At 42.4% G+C, this 22533-nt stretch overlaps 1 protein-coding gene across 1 annotated transcript; it reads left to right on the top strand.

Moving 5' to 3' along the window:
* The first annotated feature begins 1239 nt into the window (after positions 1–1239).
* rc3h2 (ring finger and CCCH-type domains 2) lies at positions 1240–22013 on the top strand. Its single transcript, XM_046861403.1, is given in 20 exon segments — positions 1240–1566; positions 1985–2288; positions 7250–7367; positions 7899–8132; positions 8788–8963; positions 9414–9614; positions 10924–11056; positions 11153–11271; positions 12017–12129; positions 12371–12595; positions 13126–13277; positions 13497–13604; positions 13607–13890; positions 14510–14644; positions 15712–15852; positions 16381–16597; positions 16912–16993; positions 17288–17441; positions 17785–17915; positions 18288–22013. Coding segments are annotated over 19 exon segments (3093 nt in total). The 5' UTR covers positions 1240–1566; positions 1985–2057; the 3' UTR covers positions 18427–22013.
* The last annotated feature ends 520 nt before the right edge of the window (positions 22014–22533 follow it).

The following is a 22533-nucleotide window of genomic DNA, read 5'->3' as shown; positions in this document are numbered from 1 at the left end:
TGTAAAAGATAATAATTATGGTCTCGTGTGAGGTTTAAAAAGCCTCAATGTCCACAAACTTTTGGCCATCGAGTGTATTTATAGACTGCAGATGAAAATTTCTCACGTGTGCATATTGACGTGGATATTTTCCGGTATAATAAAAGTGTTTGCAGTCTGTTTGCTCTGTATTATATTTTATATTCCTCCGTTCGCTCTCTGGACCGTCGTCCATGAGGAAGTACGAGTGCTGGGCGCTGGCTGCTTCCTGGTGACATCGTTTCAGTCGTTCTCATGACGTGCTGTTTATTATTTCAACGTTTGTTTTCTACAGATTAGAAAAAAATGATCCGCTTTAAGATTTGCATGAAATGAACAGTAAACGCAAATGATTTCGCAGATTTCTGTACAGAACTGTATGGAAAATATTCTTTTTCTTTTTCTCTCTCCCTCTCTTTTACCTCAGCTTTCTAGTTTTCTTCCTCAGACACTCTTTCATCTCTTTCCTGTCCCAATCTCCTCACCTGTCGCTCTTTTCTCGTTTTCCTTTCCCCGTTTCTGTTCGTTTTCTTTTCCCCTTATGCTGTACTAATGTTTCTATCTTTCATCCTTCCTTCCTTCTTTAAGTCAAACATGTGCTCTGAATTCCTGCACATATGCAACAGTGCAGAGTAATGGAGAGTGTGTAAGAGAAGTGAAGAAAAGAGTGCAGGCAGGGTGGAGTGGGTGGAGAAGAGTGATAGCAGGAGTGATTTGTGATAGAAGAGTATCTGTGAGAGTGAAAGGGAAAGTTTATAGGACTGTGGTGAGACCTGAGATGTTGTATGGATTAGAGACAGTGGCTTTGAGTAAAAGACAGGAGGTGGAGCTGGAGGTAGCAGAGCTGAAGATGTTGAGATGTTCGTTGGGAGTGACGACGATGAACAGGATTAGAAATGAGTTTTTTAGAGGGACGTTTTGGAGACAAGGTAAGGGAGGTGAGATTGAGATGGTTTGGACATGTGCAGAGGAGGGACATGGGGTATATCAGTAGGAGAATGCTGAGGATGGAGCCACCAGGAAGGAGAAAAAGAGGAAGACCAAGGAGGAGGTTTATGGATGTGGTGAGGGAAGACATGCAGGTAGTTGGTTTGAAAGAGGCAGATGTAGAGGACAGGGGGGGATGGAGACGGATGAAGAAGAAGAAGAGCAAGATTTGGCTTTTTAATATCAGTTCCCATGCGGGTCGATAGGGGCCGCTGTGCTCGGTACATTTCAGCAAACGAAGAAGAGAAATACTGTCCGTACTGCAAACCGCTTCCTACTGGATGTGTAGTGCCCTAAACAGGGAGCATGGGATGGACATGTATACACTGAGTAGGGCGTGTGGGTAGGAAGCAGTGAGGGGAATTAGGATTGTCTCCAGCACCGGACCACGTTATTTGGTGTGAGTGTGTGTGAGAGACTCAGAACGAGTCCCGGTGTAACAGAGGAAAGAAGGGGGATATGCGCGTGCCCGGTTCCGTAACGTGTGCAGGTGCGGAGAGGAAAACGAGAATGAGGCTCGATCGCTTCACGTGCAGACACGCGACCGAGAGAAAAATGACGGTAAATGTCACACTGGAGATAAAAGACGGAAAAAGAGAGATGGGTAAAATGGCGTTTTTTACATCGAGCTATAATTATTACTCTTATAAAATGTTCTATACGGACGGACCGGTTTTTAGTTCGCGCGGGAAGCGCGAGCCGCCACGAGATGAAAGGAGCACGTGGTGCGCGGCCACGTGCACGCGCGACGGGGAGGGGGGGAGGGTCACCACGTGGTCTAAATTCATACACGTTTTTTCTTTATCCGAAGTCTGTTTTTTTTCCTCCACACTCTTTCGTCTTTTCTGATTTTTTCCTCTCTTCTTTTCTCTTCTTGTCCATGTCTTTTCTTCAAATTTTCTTTTCTCTTTCACCACTTTTTCGTGCAGTCTTTATTTCTTGGTCCTTGTGTATGATCCCTGTGTCTGTTTCTCCACAGGTGTGTGTGAGAAGTCGAACCCGGATGTCATGTGATCTCTGTAAGCTCGTGGACGCCCCCCGGAGGTGCCAGGATGCCTGTGCAGGCGGCGCAGTGGACAGAGTTCCTGTCCTGCCCTATCTGTTTGAACGAGTTCAACGGCGGTGGACACAAACCTATCAGCCTGGGCTGCTCACACACCGTGTGTAAGACGTGTCTCCATAAACTGCATCGTAAAGCCTGTCCTTTCGACCAGACCGCCATCAGTCTCGACATCGAGCTGCTGCCCATCAACCGTGCCCTGCTGCTGCTGCTGGGGGCGCAGGTGAGCACGGGGCTGAGGGGTGGAATTGGGGGGTTGTGGAGGAGTTGGGGAGGGGGGGATAATGGATATAACTGGAGGTTCTGGGATAACACACATGTGGGTGGATGTTTTGGGATATTAGATGAGGTGACTTTCTGGTATAGTGGGAATTCCCACAATTTAATAAGTAGGTATTTCCTGGAATTCCAAACAGACATTTTGGGAAATCCGACATATAAGGCAAGTAGGTGGGTGTTTCCCAGTATTTTCTAGGACAGTGAATAGGGAATTTTTGACATTTATTGAGTTTGTTGGGGTTTTTGGAATCCTGAGCAGAGGTTCTGCAATAGTGAGTGGGAATTCAGATTCATTCTCTTTTTTTTTTTTTTTTTGGATCCTGAACAAACTTTCTGGGATCTTCTTCTTCTTCTTTCGGCTGCTCTCATTAGGGGTCGCCACAGCGGATCATCCGTCTCCATATCACCCTGTCCTCTACATCTGCCTCTTTTACACCAACTACCTGCATGTCTTCCCTCACCACATCCATGAACCTCCTTCTTGGCCTTCCTCTTTTCCTCCTACCTGGTGGCTCCATCCTCAGCATTCTTCTACCAATATAATTTATGTCCTCCTCTGCACATGTCCAAACCATCTCAATCTCGCCTCCTCACCTTGTCACCAAAACATCCTACATGCGCTGTCCCTCGAATAAACTCATTTCTAATCTTATCCATCCTCGTCACTCCCAACGAAAACCTCAACATCTTCAGCTCTGCTACCTCCAGCTCCACCTCCTGTCTTTTACTCAATGCCACTGTCTCTAATCCATACAACATCGCAGGTCTCACCACAGTCCTATAAACTTTCCCTTTCATTTTGCAGATACCCTACTATCACAAATCACTCCTGTCACTCTTCTCCACCCACTCCACCCTGCCTGCACTCTTTTCTTCACTTCTCTAACACACTCTCCATTACTTTGCACTGTTGACCCCAGGTACCTGAATTCCTCCACCTTCTGAAGCTCTTCTCCTGCAACCGCACCACTCCACTGCCCTCCCTCTCATTCACACACATGTATTCTGTCTTACTCCTACTGAGTTTCATTCCCCTTCTCTCCAGCGCATATCTCCACCTCTCCAGGCTCTTCTCAACCTGCTCCTACTCTCACAACAAATCACAATATCATCCGCAAACATCATAGTCCAGGAGACTCCTGTCTGACCTCGTCCGTCAACCTGTCCATCACCACTGCAAACAGAAAAGGGCTCAGGGCCGATCCTTGATGCAGTCCAACCTTCACCCTAAACCAGTCTGTCGTACCTACTGCACACTTCACTGCTGTCACACTGTCCTCATACATGTCCTGCACCACCCTCACATACTTCTCTGACACACCTGACTTCCTCATACAATACCACAACTCCTCTCTTGGCACTCTGTCGAGGCTTTCTCTAAATCCACAAATACACAATGCAATTCCTTCTGTCCTTCTCTATACTTCTCCATCAACATTCTCAAAGCAAATAAGGCATCTGTGGTGCTCTTCCTCGGCATGAAACCATACTGTTGCTCACAGATGGTCACCTCTTCTCTCAGCCTGGCTTCCACTACTCTTTCCCATAACTTCATGGTGTGACTGATCAACTTAATTCCCCTGTAGTTACTGCAGGTCTGCACATCTCCTTTATGCTTAAAGATCGGTACCAGCACACTCTTCTCCATTCCTCAGGCATCTTCTCACCTTCCAAAATCCTGTTAAACAATCTGGTCAAAACCCACTGCCATCTCTCCTAAACATCTCCACGTATGTCATCTGGTCCAACCGACTTTCCACTCTTCATCCTCTTAATCGCTGCTCTCACTTCCTCCTTACTAATCCTATCTACATCCTGCTTCACCAACTCCACATCATCCAACCTTCTCTCTCTGATTTTCCTCATTCATCAGCTGCTCAAAATACTCCTCCACCTTCTCAACACACTCTCCTCACTAGTCAACACATTTCCTCTCCATCCTTTACTGCTCTAACTTGCAGTACATCCTTTCCAGCTCGGTCCCTCTGCCTGGCCAATCTGTATAAATCCTTTTCTCCTTCCTTAGTGTCCAACCTCTCATACAGCTCCTCATATGCCTTTTCCTTGGCTTTCGCCACATCCTCTTAACCTGCTGCCGCATCTCCTTGTACTCCTGCCTACTTTTCTCATCACTCTGTCTATCCCACTTCTGTTTTGCCAACCTCTTTCTCCTAATGCTCTCCTGCACTTCCTCATTCCACCACCACGTCTCCTTGTCTTCCTTTCTATTTCCAGATGTCACACCAAGTACTTTTCTAGCTGCCTCCTCATCACTCCTGCAGTAGTTGCCCAATCATCCAACACCTCCTTAACACCACTGAGCCTCTCTCTGACCTCTTCCCTGAACCTCACACTACACTCTTCCTCCTTCAGTTTCCACCATCTTATTCTTCTTTCAGTCCTCACTCTCCTCCTCTTCTTCTTCGCCTCCAAAACCATCCTACAGACCACCATCCTATGCTGTCTAGCTATGCTGTCTAGCTACACTGTCCCCTGCCAACACCTTACAGTCTCCAATCTCCTTCAGGTTGCATCTCCTGCATAGCACATAGTCCACCTGTGTGCACCTTCCTCCACTCTTATACGCCACCCTATGATCCTCCTTCTTCTTAAAATAAGTGTTCACCACTGCCATTTCCATCCTTTTAGCAAAATCTACCACCATCTGCCCTTCCACATTCCTCTCCTTAAAACCATACCTACCCATCACCTCCTCATCACCTCTGTTCCTTCACCCACATGCCCATTAAAGTCTGCCCCAATCACCAACCGTTCTTTCCTAGGTACACCATCTACCACTTCATCTAATTCACTCCAGAATCTTTCCTTCTCCTCCATCTCACAGCCAACTTGTGGAGCATAGGCACTGATGACATTTATCATCATCCCTTCAACTTCCACCTTCACGATCATCACCCTATCAGAAACTCTCTTCACCTCCACTACACTCTTACTGTACTCTTCCTTCAGAATCACCCCTACACCATTTCTCTTTCCATCCACACCATGATAAAACAGTTTAAACACCTCCAATGTTCCTGACCTTACTCCCTTTCCACTTGGTCTCCTGAACACACAGCATATCTACCTTTCTCCTCTCCATCATATCAGCTACCTCTCTCCCTTTACCCGTCATAGTACCAACATTTAAAGTACCAACCCGAACCTCCACTCTCCTGCACTGCTCCTTTCCCTGCCGTCTCTGTAGACGTCTTCCTCCTCTCCTTCTCCTCCTTCGGCCAACAGTAGCCCAATTTCCACCGGTACCCTGTCGGCTAACGATACCTGTGGCGGTCGTTGTGAACCCGGGCCTCGACCGATCCGGTATGGAATTCTCATTTGTGATCCGCATATTTGATTTGGCACATGTTTTACGCTGGATGCCCTTCCTAACGCAACCCTCCCCATTTACCCGGGCTTGGGACCGGCACTAAGAATGCACTGGCTTGTGCCTCCCTAATGGCTGGGTTAACAAACTTTCTGGGATAGTGAGTGGAAATTCCAACCTATTAGGTGAGCAGGTGGGTGTTATTGGATCCCGAGCAGACATTGTGGGATAGTGTGTAGAAGTCCTGACACATTTGTGTAGCTGATAATTCAGTGATTCCTGGGATTCCGAACAGATATTTTGGATTACTCATTGGGAATTCTGACATTATGGGAGTAGGTGGGTGTTTCCCAGGATCTCAAGCAAAATTTCCTGGTTAGCGAGTGGGAATTCCAGGTGTTGGGTTGGGTGTTCCTGTATCCCAGGTAGAAGTTCTGGCATACTGATTGGGAATTTTGACACATTTGGTGAGTAAGTAGGCATTCCAAAATCCCAGGCAGAAGTTCTGGATAATGAGTGGGAAATTAAGACGTATTGAGTAAATAGTTGTTTGTGGGTTTTTTTGTATTTATTTATTTATTTATTTATTTATTTATTTATTTATTTTCGGATTTTGTAGCAGACGTAGGATGGTGATTGGAAATCCTGACATATTTGAACTTGTTTTCTGGTATAGTGAGTGGGAATTCCAACATAGTAGGCGAGTAGGTGTGTGCTGTTGGATTCCGACCAGACATTTTAGGAAAGTGACTGTGAATCCAGTCATATAAGCGGAGTAGGTGGGTGTTTCCTGTGATTTCGAACAGACATTCAGAATATCTAGTGGGAGACTAGTTGGGTGTTCCAGGATCTCAAGTGGATTTTCCAGGAATGTAAGTGTGAATTTGAACATATTGGGTAGGCCTGTGGGTGTTCTGTCATTGGGGTGAGAGTTCTACCTTGTTTAGTGAGTAGATGGGTGTTGGCTGTTCCTGAATAGCGAGTGAATGTTTGGGATGGTGGTTTGTGATTCTGGAAGGTTGAGGTTTACTGAAAGCTAGAGGGGATAATAGCTTGATTTTCCATATGGAACATATAGGATTCTGGCATATAAGGGTTAGGGATATGGCCTCGCAGGTGGGTATAATGTGATTGTACCTGGGAATGGATTAGTAAATTGGGATTGTTGGATTGATAGTCAATGCTCTGGAAGTTTCTCTGGGAGTTCTTAGTGGTTCTGTGATGTGCAGGGGAGTGGGAGTTCAGTGGTTAAGGTGCTTTTGTGATCAATCGGAAGGGCGGGGGTTCTAGCTCTCTCTTGGGCTTGCTGTATCCTGGCTAATCTATTCTAGATGAACGGTAACAGCAGGTTGGTCTTCTGGGGTAACAGGTGGGAGCTGTGGTACAGGTGGGGTTTGTGGGAGGAAAGTTCTGGTTGAGACGGGTAAAAAGAATTGTGGTGCAGTTCTCTGGGGCAGATTGTGGGGGTGATTTATGCTTTTCTGGAAGTGTGGTTTAGAACAATAGCAAAAAATATCACAAAGAAGCTGCTGATTATTATTAATTTGCTATTAATTAATTATTATGAATGTGTGCAGGTTCCTGAAAGCCACTGTGTGTGTCTGGGCAGCACTGAAGATACCCAGCACTATGACGTGTGCAGGACGTGTGTGGAGGAGTTGGCGCTGTACCTCAAACCCATTACAGGGGGGAAAGGTACATGCACAAGCATCAGTTTCAGCTGTGTGTGTGTGTGTGTGTGTGTGTGTGTGCGCTTTTGTTCTTGTGGTTATGTGGCTGTGTGTATAGATCAGAGCGCTTCCTGTTTCCCACTGTGTGTGTGTGTGTGTGTGTGTGTGTGTGTGTGTGTGGTGTTTGTGCGTCAGAGACAAAGTGGTGTAGAGTTTGTTTGTGCCGGTTTGAATTCTTGTTTATTAAATAAAATAAATGAAAAATAAAGCAACAAAACGACTGGTTTTGTGAGTCCCAACAATCAAAGTGTTTGCAGACGAATGGTGGAGGTTCATGTTGGTTCTTATGGAGTCTGAATCATTGGTGACATTTCAAATTCACAGTAGCAGCTCTATTTTTAAACACAAAAAAGTAGGCGGAGCTAAACATGGGTGAAGATGTGAAGTTATGTTTGTTTTTTTTTTTTTTGTTGTTTTTATACACATCACCATGACTAAAAGTAAGAGTATCATGCACCCTGAATAAACGTGCTTGTTCTTGTGTCCTGTGTGAAAGGCGTGGTGTCTCAGAGTGCCAGTGCTCTCAGTCGGCCCATGCAGAGGAAGCTGGTGACTCTTGTGAACTGCCAGCTGGTGGAGGAGGAGGGACGTGTGAGAGCTCTGCGGGCGGCTCGCTCTCTGGGAGAGCGCACCATCACAGAGCTCATTCTGCAACACCAGAACCCACAGCAGCTCTCTGCTAACCTGTGGGCTGCCGTCAGGGCACGAGGCTGCCAGTTCCTTGGACCTGGTGAGTCTCGGTGTGGTTTAAAATAACATCTGTTTTGGTTACATATGGAGTCTCCTGGTGAAAAAAATATCCAGATGTTTGTGAACAAAATCTTCAGACACTTCCGTCTGATCTGTCTGTCCCCTGTTATAATCTATATTGTGACCTTGTCACTAGGGTTACAAAATTCCAAGAGTTTTCTAAACTGGAAACGTTCCATGTGAATTAAAATCAAATGTCATTAAAAAAATCCGTATTAGTTCACATTCATGTCGGCGTATGACCAAACGAAATGCTTAAATGATGGTTTATATACATTTCCGCAAATGTCTAATGCTCATAAGAGTCCCCTATATTCCAGGTAAGTTTCCAACTTGGAATATTTCCAAAATTCCCCACATGAAGTTCCCATGGAAAGATTTTGGAAAGTTTCTGGAAATCTTCCGCACATTTGCAACCCTATTTGTGGCTCATTCTTGCGTTTTGGATTTTGTGTCTGTTCTTTTGCTTGGTGTCTATGATGATTACTCATAGGGCAGATTCTGATTGGGAGATAAAAAATTCTCCCATGTGATCTACAAAATGAGTTCTTATAGTCTGAGAACACCAGGTTTACGAACCCTCTTGTACTGATTCCTTCTGTGTCTGAACACCTGTGTGTGTGTTTTATACTCAGCGATGCAGGAGGACGCCCTGAAGCTCGTCCTGCTGGCTCTTGAGGACGGCTCCGCTCTCTCTCGCAAGGTTCTGGTGCTCTTCGTGGTCCAGAAGCTGGAAGCTCGGTTCCCTCAGGCTTCCAAGACGAGCATCGGCCATGTGGTGCAGCTTCTCTACCGAGCTTCCTGCTTTAAGGTCAGCGCAGTGATGCTTCCTTGTCTTGATTATTTTATTAGAATCCTATAACATTTACCAGTTACATCAGGCTGAAGATTATTGATGTGATGAAACATCTGATCTGTGTTGGGTTCTTACGTGTTCAAGAGGCTGTGGGTTCATCACGAGGTGTGATGATGTGACCTCATGACGCTTGGCAGGGCAGGAATGTCACCCCAATCCCAAAGATTTATGGGTGGGCTTGTAAAAGGGGAAGATGAAGTGTTTCTGATGCAGCAGTTGGACTTTGTGTGTGTGTTTGGTGTCAATGATGATTACTCATAGGGCAGATTCTGAGTGGGAGAAACACCTGATTCTCTCACCTGATCTCACTCATGAGTTTTTACCAGTCTGAGAATGCCGAACACACCGCGCCGTGAGACGTGGTATATAAGATCAGTATATTTAACCTTCTCGTCGTCTCGTCAGGTGACGAAACGCGATGAAGACTCATCCCTGATGCAGCTGAAGGAGGAGTTCCGTACCTACGAGGCTCTCAGGCGCGAACACGACGCTCAGATCGTCCACATCGCAATGGAGGCGGGGCTACGCATCTCTCCCGAGCAGTGGTCCTCTCTGCTGTACGGCGACCTCGTCCACAAATCACACATGCAGTCCATCATAGACAAGGTACTGCCCACTTTTTTATTTATTTATTATTATATTGTCATGAGTAGAGGTCGACCAATTCATCTGTTTTGCCGATTAATCCGCACCGTTAGTTGTTTGCTGGAGGCAACGGATATCTGCAAAAATCCATACCGATAGTTTTTCTGGGTTGCGTCTTTTTTTTTTTTTTTTTTTTTCGTCTGGAGCGGCTAAAAAGGTCTTGTTTTAATTATACAGTTACAAGAGCGTGAGAAGTGAATTATCATTAGTTTTTATTAGATATTTTGCTCATTATTCCTATATAAAACCCTAATTCGTGGTGTTTATGTTCCAAAGTGTACTTAAAAAAAATAAAATAAAAAATGCAAAAGCCACATATAGAGTTTATTTATCTTTAATGTAGTCATTTGTAGTTTAGTGGTTGCTGGTTGCGGAGTGCACAAGGGATTTCTCCTTTAAGCAAATTCACTCATGCTGGGTTTTCTTTCTGTGAAAAAAACAAAACACAAACAGTGTAAATCAACATTTTTATTGTATTTTGCAAATGGCAAGTTGACAACTATTCTTAAAAAAAGAAATATAATATATAATACAGCATTGTTTGTTCTGGCAATTTTGTATAATAATTAAATATATGCATAAATAAAAATACAAACATTAAAAACAAGCATGTGAACGTAGTAAAGCCGCAGTAAATCACGTTAGATAACAGGCTTGATTAAAAAATTAAGAAAAAAAATTGCGCATTGATGTACAAATGAAAACTCATTCGCTGAAAATGAAAAAATATATAAAAAAAAAAAAAAAAAAAAATGTATTTACTTATCCAGTATTATTTTTTTTAATGATCAGTTAATTAATCTGTTATCGGGAAGTGCGATCCAACCCTCTATTGGTATCAGTAAAATTGGTCGACCTCTAGTTATGATTTCTCTATTACTCTTGGCATGTTTTAGTCAATGGAGCAGAAATTATTTTTTATATTAAATGAAGTGTGTGCTTGGTGTCAGTGATGATTACTCATAGGGCAGATTCTGAATGAGAGAAACACTTGTCTCTCACCTGATCTCACACATGAGTTTCATAATCTGAGAACACCACACACACACACACTCCATCCATGCTAGATTTAAGTGGGAGTGGTGTAGAATTATTAAAACAGGGCCGATGTGGTCCTTTTTCCTGGTTCTATTATGGACTCTTGCTGCTGCATTCTTGACTAATTGAAGCTTATTTATGCGTTTACTTAAACACCCTCTCTTATGGATGTGACGTGTAATTACAATTTCAAATAAAAATCAACCATTTGTTTTTATCGCTCTTGTTCCAGCTCCAATCCCCAGAATCCTTTGTGAAGAGCGTGCAGGAGCTGACTATCATTCTGCAGAGAACCGGAGATCCAGCCAACCTCAACATACTCCGAGCACCGCTAGAACTCCTGGCTGGTATTGACCAGAACCTAGGTGTGTGTGTGTGTGTGTTTGTGTGTATACACATCATCTTCATCATGGGGTGTAAGGACACTTGAATGACGTTTTTCTTTCTGTGTGCATGTGTAGAACCAGCGATCCCTGCATGGGAGGAGCTGGAGTCTGTGATGTTGGCTGTGAAGGTGGTGGTCTACGGGCTCGTCGAGTTCATCCAGAATTTCAGCAAAAAAAGTCACGAGACGTTTCAGGTAAACACAATAACTTTCGTATGGAAACTAATCTAAAGGTTATGGTTGCTGGAAAAAATGGTTGTCCGGATCATTTTTTGTGCTGAAATTCATGTAACCATGACGATGACAGCGACACTTGTAGGACTCCTAGCCAGTAGAGGTTGACCGGTTTTAATCTGCACCAATCGCTGGAAATATTGTCAAATCTATACCGATTATTTTTTTTCCTGCTTCAGGTCCGGTGTGATTACGAGAGCGGCCTCTAGAGGTGAAAAGGAGGTTGTTTACCTTCGCTGTTAGATTCAGAGAAGTTTCACATGACGTGGAATATTTTTTTATTTGACATGTAGCAAATATTTGATGACTGGGAAGACTCATTATGTTCTCCGTGTTGGTTTTTCCCGGTTAATTTCTAGCTTGCGATCTGATTTGTCAGGAGTGTGTGTCAGGAAACGTCTGATGAGACTCGATACGCAATATTCTTTAACGGTTTGCTTGATCTAAATGTGTGTTTGGTGTCGGTGATGATTACTCGTTAGGGCAGATTCTGAATGAGAGAAACACTTGATTCTCTCACCTGATCTCACACACGAGTTGACTTATCTGAGAACACCACACACACTGTCAGTGTGCACTCGTTTTTTCCTTGTGTGCATGTGTTCCCGTTTCTGTAGCCAGAGGGGGCGGAGCCTAGAGTCGACTGCTATATCTTGGATGCTGTCTGTCTGTCTGTCCTCATTTCCCATTTCATTGTGTGTTACAGTCTCAGCCCAATAGTAAATACAAGACCAGCATGTGTCGAGACCTGCGGCTCCAAGGAACCTGCCCACGAGGTGTCAACTGCACCTTTGCCCACACCCAGGACGAGCTGGAGAAGTAAGCGCACACACACACACACACACACACAGGAACGACTATTTATAAACATGTCCTACACATTCATGTGCATCCAGAACGATCAACAGTAATGAGCACATTTTTTTTTCCTTTTCTCTTTCCTTTATTCGTGTTCACACTCACCCACACACACTCACACCCACACCCACGTCTCATGTATATACACACACCCGCATGTTAAGCATCTCACTGCTCTTCTGTCCACCTCTCTTCTTCCAAGGTACCGAATGAGGAACAAGAAGGTTGCTTCGGGAACCAGGTCGTCTCTTCTGCCAAAAATGGGCGTGGTCAAATCTTCAGCTGTAGACATGAGTGTGGGTGAGAAGGAGGGTGTTGACTCTCAGAGCTCCTCACCCACTCACCTTGTGCCCAGAGGAGGAGAGCAGGAGCAGGTTGAGGTGATGAAGGAGCTTGCTGATGGCTTCCCGACTGCCAGCCAAGACCTGTGAGACTCTCTTCTTATAAATATATATATATATATATATATATATATATATATATATATATATATATATATATATATATATATATACATACACACACACACACACACACACACGTGTGCACTAATTTAGCCATTCACTTTTAAACAGTTTTTATAACTATGACTTCATTGTATCTTGGGTGGTTGCTAAGACATCCTAGATAGTAGTCATAGCATCTCGGGTGCCGTCTTTGGTGTCTCGTATGGTTTCTCAGCTGGTTCCCTTGTGGTTCTGGGTGGTTGCTAGGTTGGATACCAGATGGTTGAAGTGTTAGGGGTGGGGGTAGAGTGCCCCAGGTGGTACTAAGCGGTAGCTGGGGTAGTTATAGTATCATTTGTGGTTACTAAGGTGGTAGGTATGTTATCTTGGGGTGGGTATTGTTGTAATTTAGATGCCCCAGGTGGTTGCTAGGACATTGTTATTGAATTTTTAACAAGTGTAACAAAACGTACTCGAAAGCTGAGCATGTGCCTGGCTCTTTTGCTTTTAGGAAAACGGTTTCTCCTCCGAAGAGCCCACCATCAGGACCTCCTGCCGATACTTCAGTGCCCCTCAAACCTTCTCTACTGCAGAGGAGTCACCATGAGGTCACATACTTTCCTGAACAACCATTTCCGTATGATCTGCCAACCTGCCCATCTGGTGACTGTCTTTCTCTCTCTCATACACACACACACACACACACCTCCATGAGACTGTAATAGTTTTGAATTGTTAAATGCGTTCATGTAAATTGTATGTAATAATTTAGCAAATACATTACAAATTATGCTAATTTACATGGTAACCTTGAGAACAGCTTCCACAACCAAATGTGGGTGGGGCTAACGGGCGAACTCTTCTTTTCTCTTATGTCTTTAGGTAACTTTTTTCATGCTGTTCATCCGAGCCTTCACAAACCTTACCCGCCTCGCTTCCCTCGCTCCAGCCCCGCCTCTGACTCTTCAGCCCCGCCTTCTTTGGGCCCCCCTACCCTGACACGCCCCTCCCGTCTCGTTTAGGCCTGTCACCGTATTCCAGCTCCCCCTCTTACCCGCCCCTCCATCACTCTCACCCCCACGGTCACAGCGTCTATGCTCCCGTCTACGACAGTCGGCGTCTCTGGAGGCCTCAGCTGTACCACAGGCAGGACGGCCGGAGCAACTCGCTCCCTCTGGAGGTGCTGCACTCGTCTATTTATCATCCCCCTCTCCGGGAGCGCTTCAACTCGCTCGATAGCTGCAGCGCCTCCAACAGGAGAGCCGCCCTGCAGCGGGTACGTGCCGCTGAAACGTCTGACGTTAATAAGCAATGGTTTAATTGCACAATAAATATTTTTTTTTTACTTATTTGTTAATGCTTGATTCTGTACATGCTATACATTCACAATAATTCCATTACTACATTTTGAACTCCTGGTGTCAGTAAATTGCAAAAACTGACTGCTAATGTCAAAAATGGCATATCAGTAATATCGTTTTTAATATTGTCTTTTTGTTCTTAGTCCAAATTTGATTTAATACAAAGACCTTCTATGAATGAAACGATTCGTACGTTAACATTGACGAGAGCGTCTAGCTTTTTGGAAATTTAGTTAGCAACAGTAACCAAGGTATGGGGGTGGGGCTTAGATCCGTTCAGTCTAACAAGCAAAATGCTCAGAAAAGTAAAATGTTGAAACTATGAAATTATATATTTTTTTGCTGTGAATAAAAATCGTGTCAATTTTTCTTAATGTTCAAATAGTTATGTTTAGTTTAAGATATAAAGTTTGGAATATTAAAGTAATAATGCTGTCTATCTGATCGGGTTTTTGGGACCCAAACCCCAAAAACAAAACAAGTGTGTGCGCAAAATGTTTTAGTGAGTGTGTAACATTTGTGTGTGTGTGTCAGGAGGTGTATGGCCGAGCTGCTCTGGGCTCAGAGGATTTCTACGCTCTCCGTCAGGAGCAGTGGTCTCATCAGCACCACGGCTCGGGCCGAGCGGCACCACATTCCCCTGTCTTTACAGTGGATCTCTGCTCCGAGGTGTGCGTGTGTGTGTTTCATTAGAAGTCTTGAGTTGTTGAGTGTGACAGCAGGAGCGTCGTGATCCCACAGTGTGCTGTTACGGCTATTTAAAACAGAACTGTTGCTCAGCAACTGATAAAATCCGAGCAAGTAGCAGTTCTACTCTTGGGGTGCTGCCTGCCTGCTGACTCACTGTTCGTCTTCTAAACGCAGCCTGTTGCAAGTTGGTGGGAGTAGAAACTAAACAGACGGAGGAGTGCATCCCTCCTGTTCTCTCTCTCTCTCATTCTTTATTTCTATCAAATGGAAAAAAAAATGCTCAGAAATTCTGTGTTTCGGTGTTTAATAAAAAAATAAACACTTACTATTCCAGTAATGAGAAATAAAACTGATACACATATTTAAGTATACGAATATAAATAACAAAAGACTATTTATTGAAACTCCGGTTTGGAGCTAGATATATGTTAATGTGATAAAATCTTTTTAATTTTAAACAAAAAGTGATCCATGAACATTTTTCATGGATCATGTTTTTTTATTGTTTTTTTTATTTATGCAACATAAAAAATTAATGGTGATATTACATGTATTATAGAATTGTATAATGTGTAATATCAAAGAATGGTTTTAATGTTAAGATTAATAATAGTGTAATGTGTCATTTAAAAATTATAATTATACAGTACGTGTGTGTGATTGGCTATAAGTTTAGGACACAGTGACTCGTCACGTCACTTGGATCAGTGAGGAAGGAGAGATTGGGTCAGATGGAAAAAAGCATTAATTATATTATCTTATTATTATTATTATTATTATTATTATTATTATTTTTAATATAATGATTATCCCGGCTGTGTGTTCTGAAATGTTCTGGAGTGAAGGCTGAACTGAACCTTATTTTTTTATGAAAACTTTTTTATTGGATTTCATGAATATATTTTATCCAGCAGTATTTTTTTTATGCATCTTTTTTCTCAAATATTGTTTTAAAATTATTTATTTAAATCTTTCAAACTATAAATGAAAGGAAATGTGGGTCACTGAGTGACTAATATATATTTACTTCTCGTGTGTGTGTGTAGCGTGTGGACAGCGGAGTGTGTGTGAGCTGTAAGTGTGGAGGAGCAGATGCACCTCTGGCTCGTTACTCGCCGTGGTCGTGTGGTGCCGGTGGTCCGTTTGACTCGGAACCTCTTTACTCTCATACCTGTTCCCAACACATGGTGAGAGAAATCAATACACACACACACACACACACACACACACACACTGATTCTCCATTCTCTCTGTAATTTTTCTTTTATAAAATAATTTTATTCTGGTGGTTACTGTAGATTATTACAAATTATTTTAATTATTAGAAAAAAAGAATTCTTTCTCATTTTTTTTTAGACAGTGAGACAGTCATTTTTATAATACAGACATTAGGACTAACCCACAATACTAAATAACTAAAAATAAATGAGAATAAAATCCATAACACTGTTATTTAAACTTGTTTAAGCAATTGCTAGAGGGTTACAAATATATCTGGCAACCATCATTAACTTATTTAGTGTAGGATCTTTGCATTGTAGTGTAGAAACACGACAGACATCCAGCTTTAATACAAGTGGATGAAAGTTGGATTTTGAAATGATTACTAATAATAATGGAAGGTTTATAAACTTGAATCTTGCTGTATGTTGACGTGAGCCATGTGTAAGAAGCGAGACTTGACTGCTGATGTGCACTGGATCTTTCTGTGGCAGGACGGTGAGTGTACAGGTAAACACTGGCTGCATGTTTCTGAGCCGTACAGACGTGTGAAGGACGAGGACCCCATCATCCCGTTCGGTGAGGGTCCCATCATCTCAAAGTGGGGGGCCATTTCACGCTCGTCTCGCACAGACCACCACACCACCGACCCTGTCCAGGCCACGGCGACACGTGGCCGCGCCGCCACCACCACGCTCATCAATTTCAGAGGTGTGTGCGCGCGTGTGCGCTCTGTGCACGAATATAAAAGACTAGTATACTCATTACATTCATATATATATAATATTTATACATTACATTGTTTATAACATCAAACATTTAATATAACGATTCATTTAGAATATAAAATCCTGCGCATGTTTGTTACTGTTACTATAATATAACAAATGTGTTCAATAGAATATGGGAAAAAATTATAATGGAGCCCTGGCGCCACCTAGAGGTTGTTAAGTGACGGGCTGTCTGATGTGAGTTCTGTGCCTTTGTCTTTTTTTTTATTTTTTTTTATTACATGATTTATGCAGATTACAGTTCTCATGTCGGACCGGGGGAGTGCCGGTGGAGTCCGTGTGGCTTCGAGTCAACTCGCTCCGGGTTCCTAGACAGGTAACTCGCGTTACAATTAGAAGCCTAACCTGGGACTTAAGCAGGGTGTGTGTGTTGGTGTGTGTGGTGTCAGTGATGATTACTTGTTAGGGCAGATTCTGAGTGGGAGAAACACTTGATCCTCTTACCTGATCTAATCATACAAGTTTTTAGTCTGAGAACCGCAAGCAGGAAAAAACAAAGTCTGTTATGTCTAGTACGTCTACCTTTTTGACGTGTGTGTGTGTGTGTGTGTGTGTGTGTGTGTGTGTGTGTGTGTGTGTGTGTGTGTGTGTGTGTGTGTGTGTGTGTCAGCGAGCAGAGACGGAGCTCCATCAGCATTGCTGGGAAACCTGAAGCAGAGTTTCTGGGTCGAGATGAAGCCGAGAGTGAACCGGACCATGACATTGAGCTGGACCTGTGCACTTTACACATGGAGGACACGGAACCATTGGAGATCCAGGCAGAGGTCAATACTAATTCATAACTAACTTATTTATTTATCTGATCTATTATATACAATATTATGTGTAAAAAAAAAAAAAAAAAAAAAAAGTAATGTGACCCCATAATAGGGTCTTGGTCATGTGATCGTGTTGAGAAAATGTTGTGAAAAATACAGTAATTTGAACCAAACTATTTTTAGATTCATGATTTTTATTGGTAAGTTATGAAAAGCTCAGAACATTAGAGATCCTAGCTATCGTTGCTGAGGAGCGATGAGACGAAGCTCAAGGGAAATGATTACATTTTTTTTCAGCATCTGTTCATTTATTTTCTGTCTCACATTGTTTTTGTTTTCTTGTTCTCAGGCATCTCTGGAGTCGCAGTCTGAAATTCAACTCTCCAGTGTGTTTGGTGACGGAGCAGGAAGCTCACGGTTGGTTCCGACGTTACCTAAGCACGTGATGGACTCTCGTTTACTGAAGAAGATGGCGTTTAGGTGAGACGTGCATTAGTGTTCAGTCAGGAATGCGTTTTATTTATGCAGAGGAGCCTCGTTTAATGAAGCATTACACACCTGGTTAACCTTTTTGTTGTTTGTTATAATGCTTTTATAAACTGTTGTAACACAAATTTTATATGATGCGTTATGAATGCTACATTGAATGTCTCGTTATAATTGTGCACGTTTCTAATAATGCCTAATTAGTGCATTAGAACATTATTCATTACAATGCATAAACACGCTGCCCCCTAGTGGACACACTCCTTTTATGCTTTAACGCAGACCTGCGTGCTCAAGTTCACTCCAAGTTCTTGTTTCTGATCTGGTGTTTTTATTTATTTTATTTTTTTCTCCCCTATTTTACAGGAAGTCTCTCTCCCCCAGGGGTCTAAATGCTGGAGGTCTCACCATGGGCAATCTGGTGATGAAAACGGGTTCATTAAGACCTTCAGGAGACACGGCTGGACCGAACCCAGGACCCGAAATGATCTTGAACGGAAGCTAAAAATCAAGAAAATGTGTTTTTAAAGTCCGAGTGTAGAATCTAATCGGCACTGATCCATGAAACTCGGCGCTCGTTTATTATTCTCCATACCCACTCGTTTCCCATGGTTTCATTCCGAACGTCTTTCCAGTACTGAGATGTTTGAAGAATGTAATCCAGGGTTTTTTTGACAAAACTTTGAAAAACGATTCAAAAATATTATGCATTTTTTTAAAGCTCCCCCATATAAATCAATTTTTTTTTGTTTTTTGCGCAGCTTTATGCAAATGCATTTTTCACAACCCCATCTCAGGTCACCTAGCTGCCAATCAGAATCCACTCTATAGCCAATCAGAGGCCTCCGATTACTCATTTGTCGGTATTATTATGAATATTAATTAACGTTTTAGATGAGCTTGATCTGTTATAATTCCTGCCTGTAGGTTTCTATATTTGTACTGTGTGTGATGGGGGGGTACGTTGCATCCGTCATGGTGCAGTACTCATGAGTCGATTGACCTGCATGAAACAAAGTGCATTTTTTTTTTTTTGTATTAGGTTTTGTAATGAACTGTGTGTGAACATGCCTCTGAGTTGATCTACGCTATCTCCTGCTCCCTCTGAGGCTTTATCAGGTGGCTGTTTTATTCTGAAATGGCTTTCAAATCTAATATTGGTTTATTACAGCAGCATTAACGCACGCGTGTGTGTGAGATGGTATGCAGTGGGCGGGGCTTGTTTTATTGTAGTTTTCTATGCATTTTTTTCCTCTTTCGCAGCGATGTAATAAAGATAAACGAATCTTCCCATTTTTGAAGCCACGGAAGTTTAAAAATGAACGAGGGTTCCGCTTTGTGAATATGATCCGGTTTCAATATCTCAGTGAGTTATCTGAAACTAGAATCAGGGTGATTTTCGATCAGTTTCTGCTCTGCCGTTCCTTCATTTTGCTTTCCTGATTTTTAACTTGTTTTACTGCCCCCTACTGTACATACAGTGTATTAGTTAGATGTTCGTTCAAGCATCGTCACTTCGACAGGCCGCGCCCTGTTACTGCTTTGCACCTGCGGCTGCTTCATCGTTCCTGTTTTATTTGATAAATCAATCATTTATCAACACCCGACCCCCCCCCCCCCCCAATGTGTTACCCTCTCGTGTTGGACTGCGACGTCGCTGCTGACTTCTGTGAAGTTGTGTGTCTGAGTATTTTGTATCAGGATTCTCTTATTTTTGTTTAGTTTTGTTCAAAAGAAATGAAGGAAACTGCAGACTCTGTGCTTCCTGTTTAAGATCGCGGATGATGGAGCACTGAGTGAGATCAGAACCTCTGAAACGGGTCATTTGTTCTTTGGTCTTGTGCACTGAATTGTTTCGTTCGTGTTGACTCGGGCGACGCTGAGATCCGAGAGAGAGGTGTGTGTGTGTGTGTGTGTGTGTGTGTGTGTGTGTGTGTGTGTGTGTGTGTGTGTGTGTGTGAGACGCCACTGTTTAGGAAACGTCTCCTATTTATAATGGGGTCATTTATTGTTTTTGTAATGTTATGTGGATTCAGGCATATGGTAGGGCTTTTTGCCTAAAAATAATGGCACCTTTTTTTGTATTATGCTATACACTTTTTATGGTGATTGGTGTCATGAATTTGATCACGTGTGTGTGTGTGTGTGTGTGTGTGTGATGCACGTGGTCAGAATAGCAGATGTTGTACGTGGTGGGAATAGCACCAGTTGCACAGCTCCCAATGTACACAGGATGAAGTCTTTTTGGCACACTGACTTATGAAGATCGGTGCTCCCTGTGACTGCGTGCAGCCCTGTGCTGCCATCTTTTGGCCAGTTTTTAAAACTAGTTTCGAAACTTGATTCTAGTTTAAATAAATGACCCCCCCCACCCCAGAGTAAATAAAAATACATTTTAAAATGCTTTGCTTTTTTATGACATCTTAAAATGATCGTAAACTCTGTGAGGCTTTAAACACAATACAAGGCTGATTCAAGGGAATTGATGTGTGTGTGTGTGTGTGTGTGTGTTTTCTGCTGTAGTTCAGCATGAGCTTTTTAATTATTAATTTTTATTTTATGAACAGCTTCTGTGCTGCACACTGGATCCTCGGCTGGTTCTGATTTCAGCTGGTTTTTTTTTTTTTTTTTTTTTACATAATTATTTGATTTATTCTGCGCAGATGTTTAAGATGACCTTTTTTTTTTTTTCTTTTAGCCGTTTATCCTTTTTTTTTATGATGTGTGTTGGATCAGCTCGGCTCTGAGTCACGACTTCATGATTATTTTATACCGTGTGTGTGAGATATATGATGTGTGTGTGTGTGTGCTCACGATCATCTGCCCCCTATGGTTTATATTTAACTGGAGCTCACTTTTTTTTTTTTTTTTTTTTAAATCACAATTTCTCTCAATATCCAGAGAAACGCTTTAATTTCTTGTCCTTAACAGTAGTCACATGTTTGTGGACACCTAATTTTATAAAACTGGTATGTGCTTCATTTTGAACATCAAATTCCCCATTAGTCTCCACTCTTCTGGGAAGATGTTCCACTTGATTTGTGGAGATTCATTCCGCTACAAGGGCGTTGTGAAGTCAGGTACTGATGCAGGGGAGGAGGTTCCTGTGGTGCCGTCAACGTTCACCCTCATCGCAAATGTGTTCAGTAGGATTTGAGCTTTATAGAAGGAGATCTTCTAAACTTTTTTTAAACCCATATAAAGCAGATCTTCATGGAGCTGGCTTTGTGCACAGGGACATTGTGATACTGGAACAGGTTTGGGTCTTCTAGTTTGAGTGAAGGGAAAATTTCATGCTACAGTATCCCAACAGTTTGAGGAAGAACCACATATAACTGAAAGAGTCTGGTGTCCCAATACTTTTGGCCGTACAGTGTATGTGATCTTATGAAGTTTATGGCTCATTCTTTTTGAATGTGGACTGCAGTTGGGATTAAATAAAGTGCAGGAGAAATTAGGACATTTTTACACATTAAGCTGACGCAGTAATCTGTTATGAGACTCATTATTGTTCTTTATTGTGGTTCCTGATCGTGTGTGTGTGTGTGTGTGTGTGTGTGTGTGTGTGAGAGAGAGAGTGAGTGTTAGTACCCCGTGTTAGTTTATTATATCATTAGTTTATCGCACGGCCTCTCTGGATCTCTGCATGTAGAATTGTTTCCTTCTGAGGTACACGACCCTGACAGCAGCTGATGTTGAATATTTTTACGTCTGTATTAGACATTTCCTTTGCAAATCTATTGTTCGATTTAACTGTATATGAAATAAAAGATGGTACACATCCATCAGTTTATACAGACACCGCCATCGTATAGATGGACTTTTACTGCAGTTTTATGATCAGATATATTTAAATACATAGATATTTATCAGAGATTCTTTAAAATAAATAAGGTGAAATATCTTTTGGTAGAAATATGAACTGTATTTTGATGCACTGAACAGATTTGCTGGTTCGTATCTTTGCTGTTTGCTGTTTCGCGCCTTGGCGACTGTCTGAGCCGCTTCGAAGCTCACGCTGATGATGGGAAATTAATGTAAAGGTCATTCTGTAACTGCATGCTGAGGAAATAAAGTGGATTTGTCCTCAAATGTGTTGCCTGTGCTTGTTTTAATGATGAAATCTGGGGATTTAAGACTTTAAAGGTGATTTTCAGCATTTGATTCGACTTGAGTTATCAACCGTTTTGACTCTCGATCACCATTTTAGTGAACTTGTGATAACGTGATTTTCCATCTTATACCTGAAATCTAACTTAACTTATTTGGATAGTTACATTTATGCCATCAGGATTTGTTTTTGACATTTTGGAAGCCTTTTTTATATAAATAAATTAATATTTGAGTGACTGCATTGTCAACAGAACTCCTCTCCCAATGTCACTACAGAGAGTCGACTCTGACTCATTTGACTCCTCATTAAGTTGGGCGGTAGTCAGAATAATAGTGGCAGTTAAATTAATGTTTTTTAACACAGGCTCTGAGACTAACTATATATAATATATAATATTTCAGCGTTTTTGTCACACTACACTATTATATCAGCTCAAAATAGGAGTCGACTTTTGTGAACGACACATGACTCGCTAGAGAACATTCAGGTGATAAAATA

This window comes from Silurus meridionalis, chromosome 11 (genome assembly GCF_014805685.1).
Source record: "Silurus meridionalis isolate SWU-2019-XX chromosome 11, ASM1480568v1, whole genome shotgun sequence".
NCBI classification, from domain to species: domain Eukaryota; kingdom Metazoa; phylum Chordata; class Actinopteri; order Siluriformes; family Siluridae; genus Silurus; species Silurus meridionalis.
This window is presented reverse-complemented; position numbering and strand designations above follow the sequence as displayed.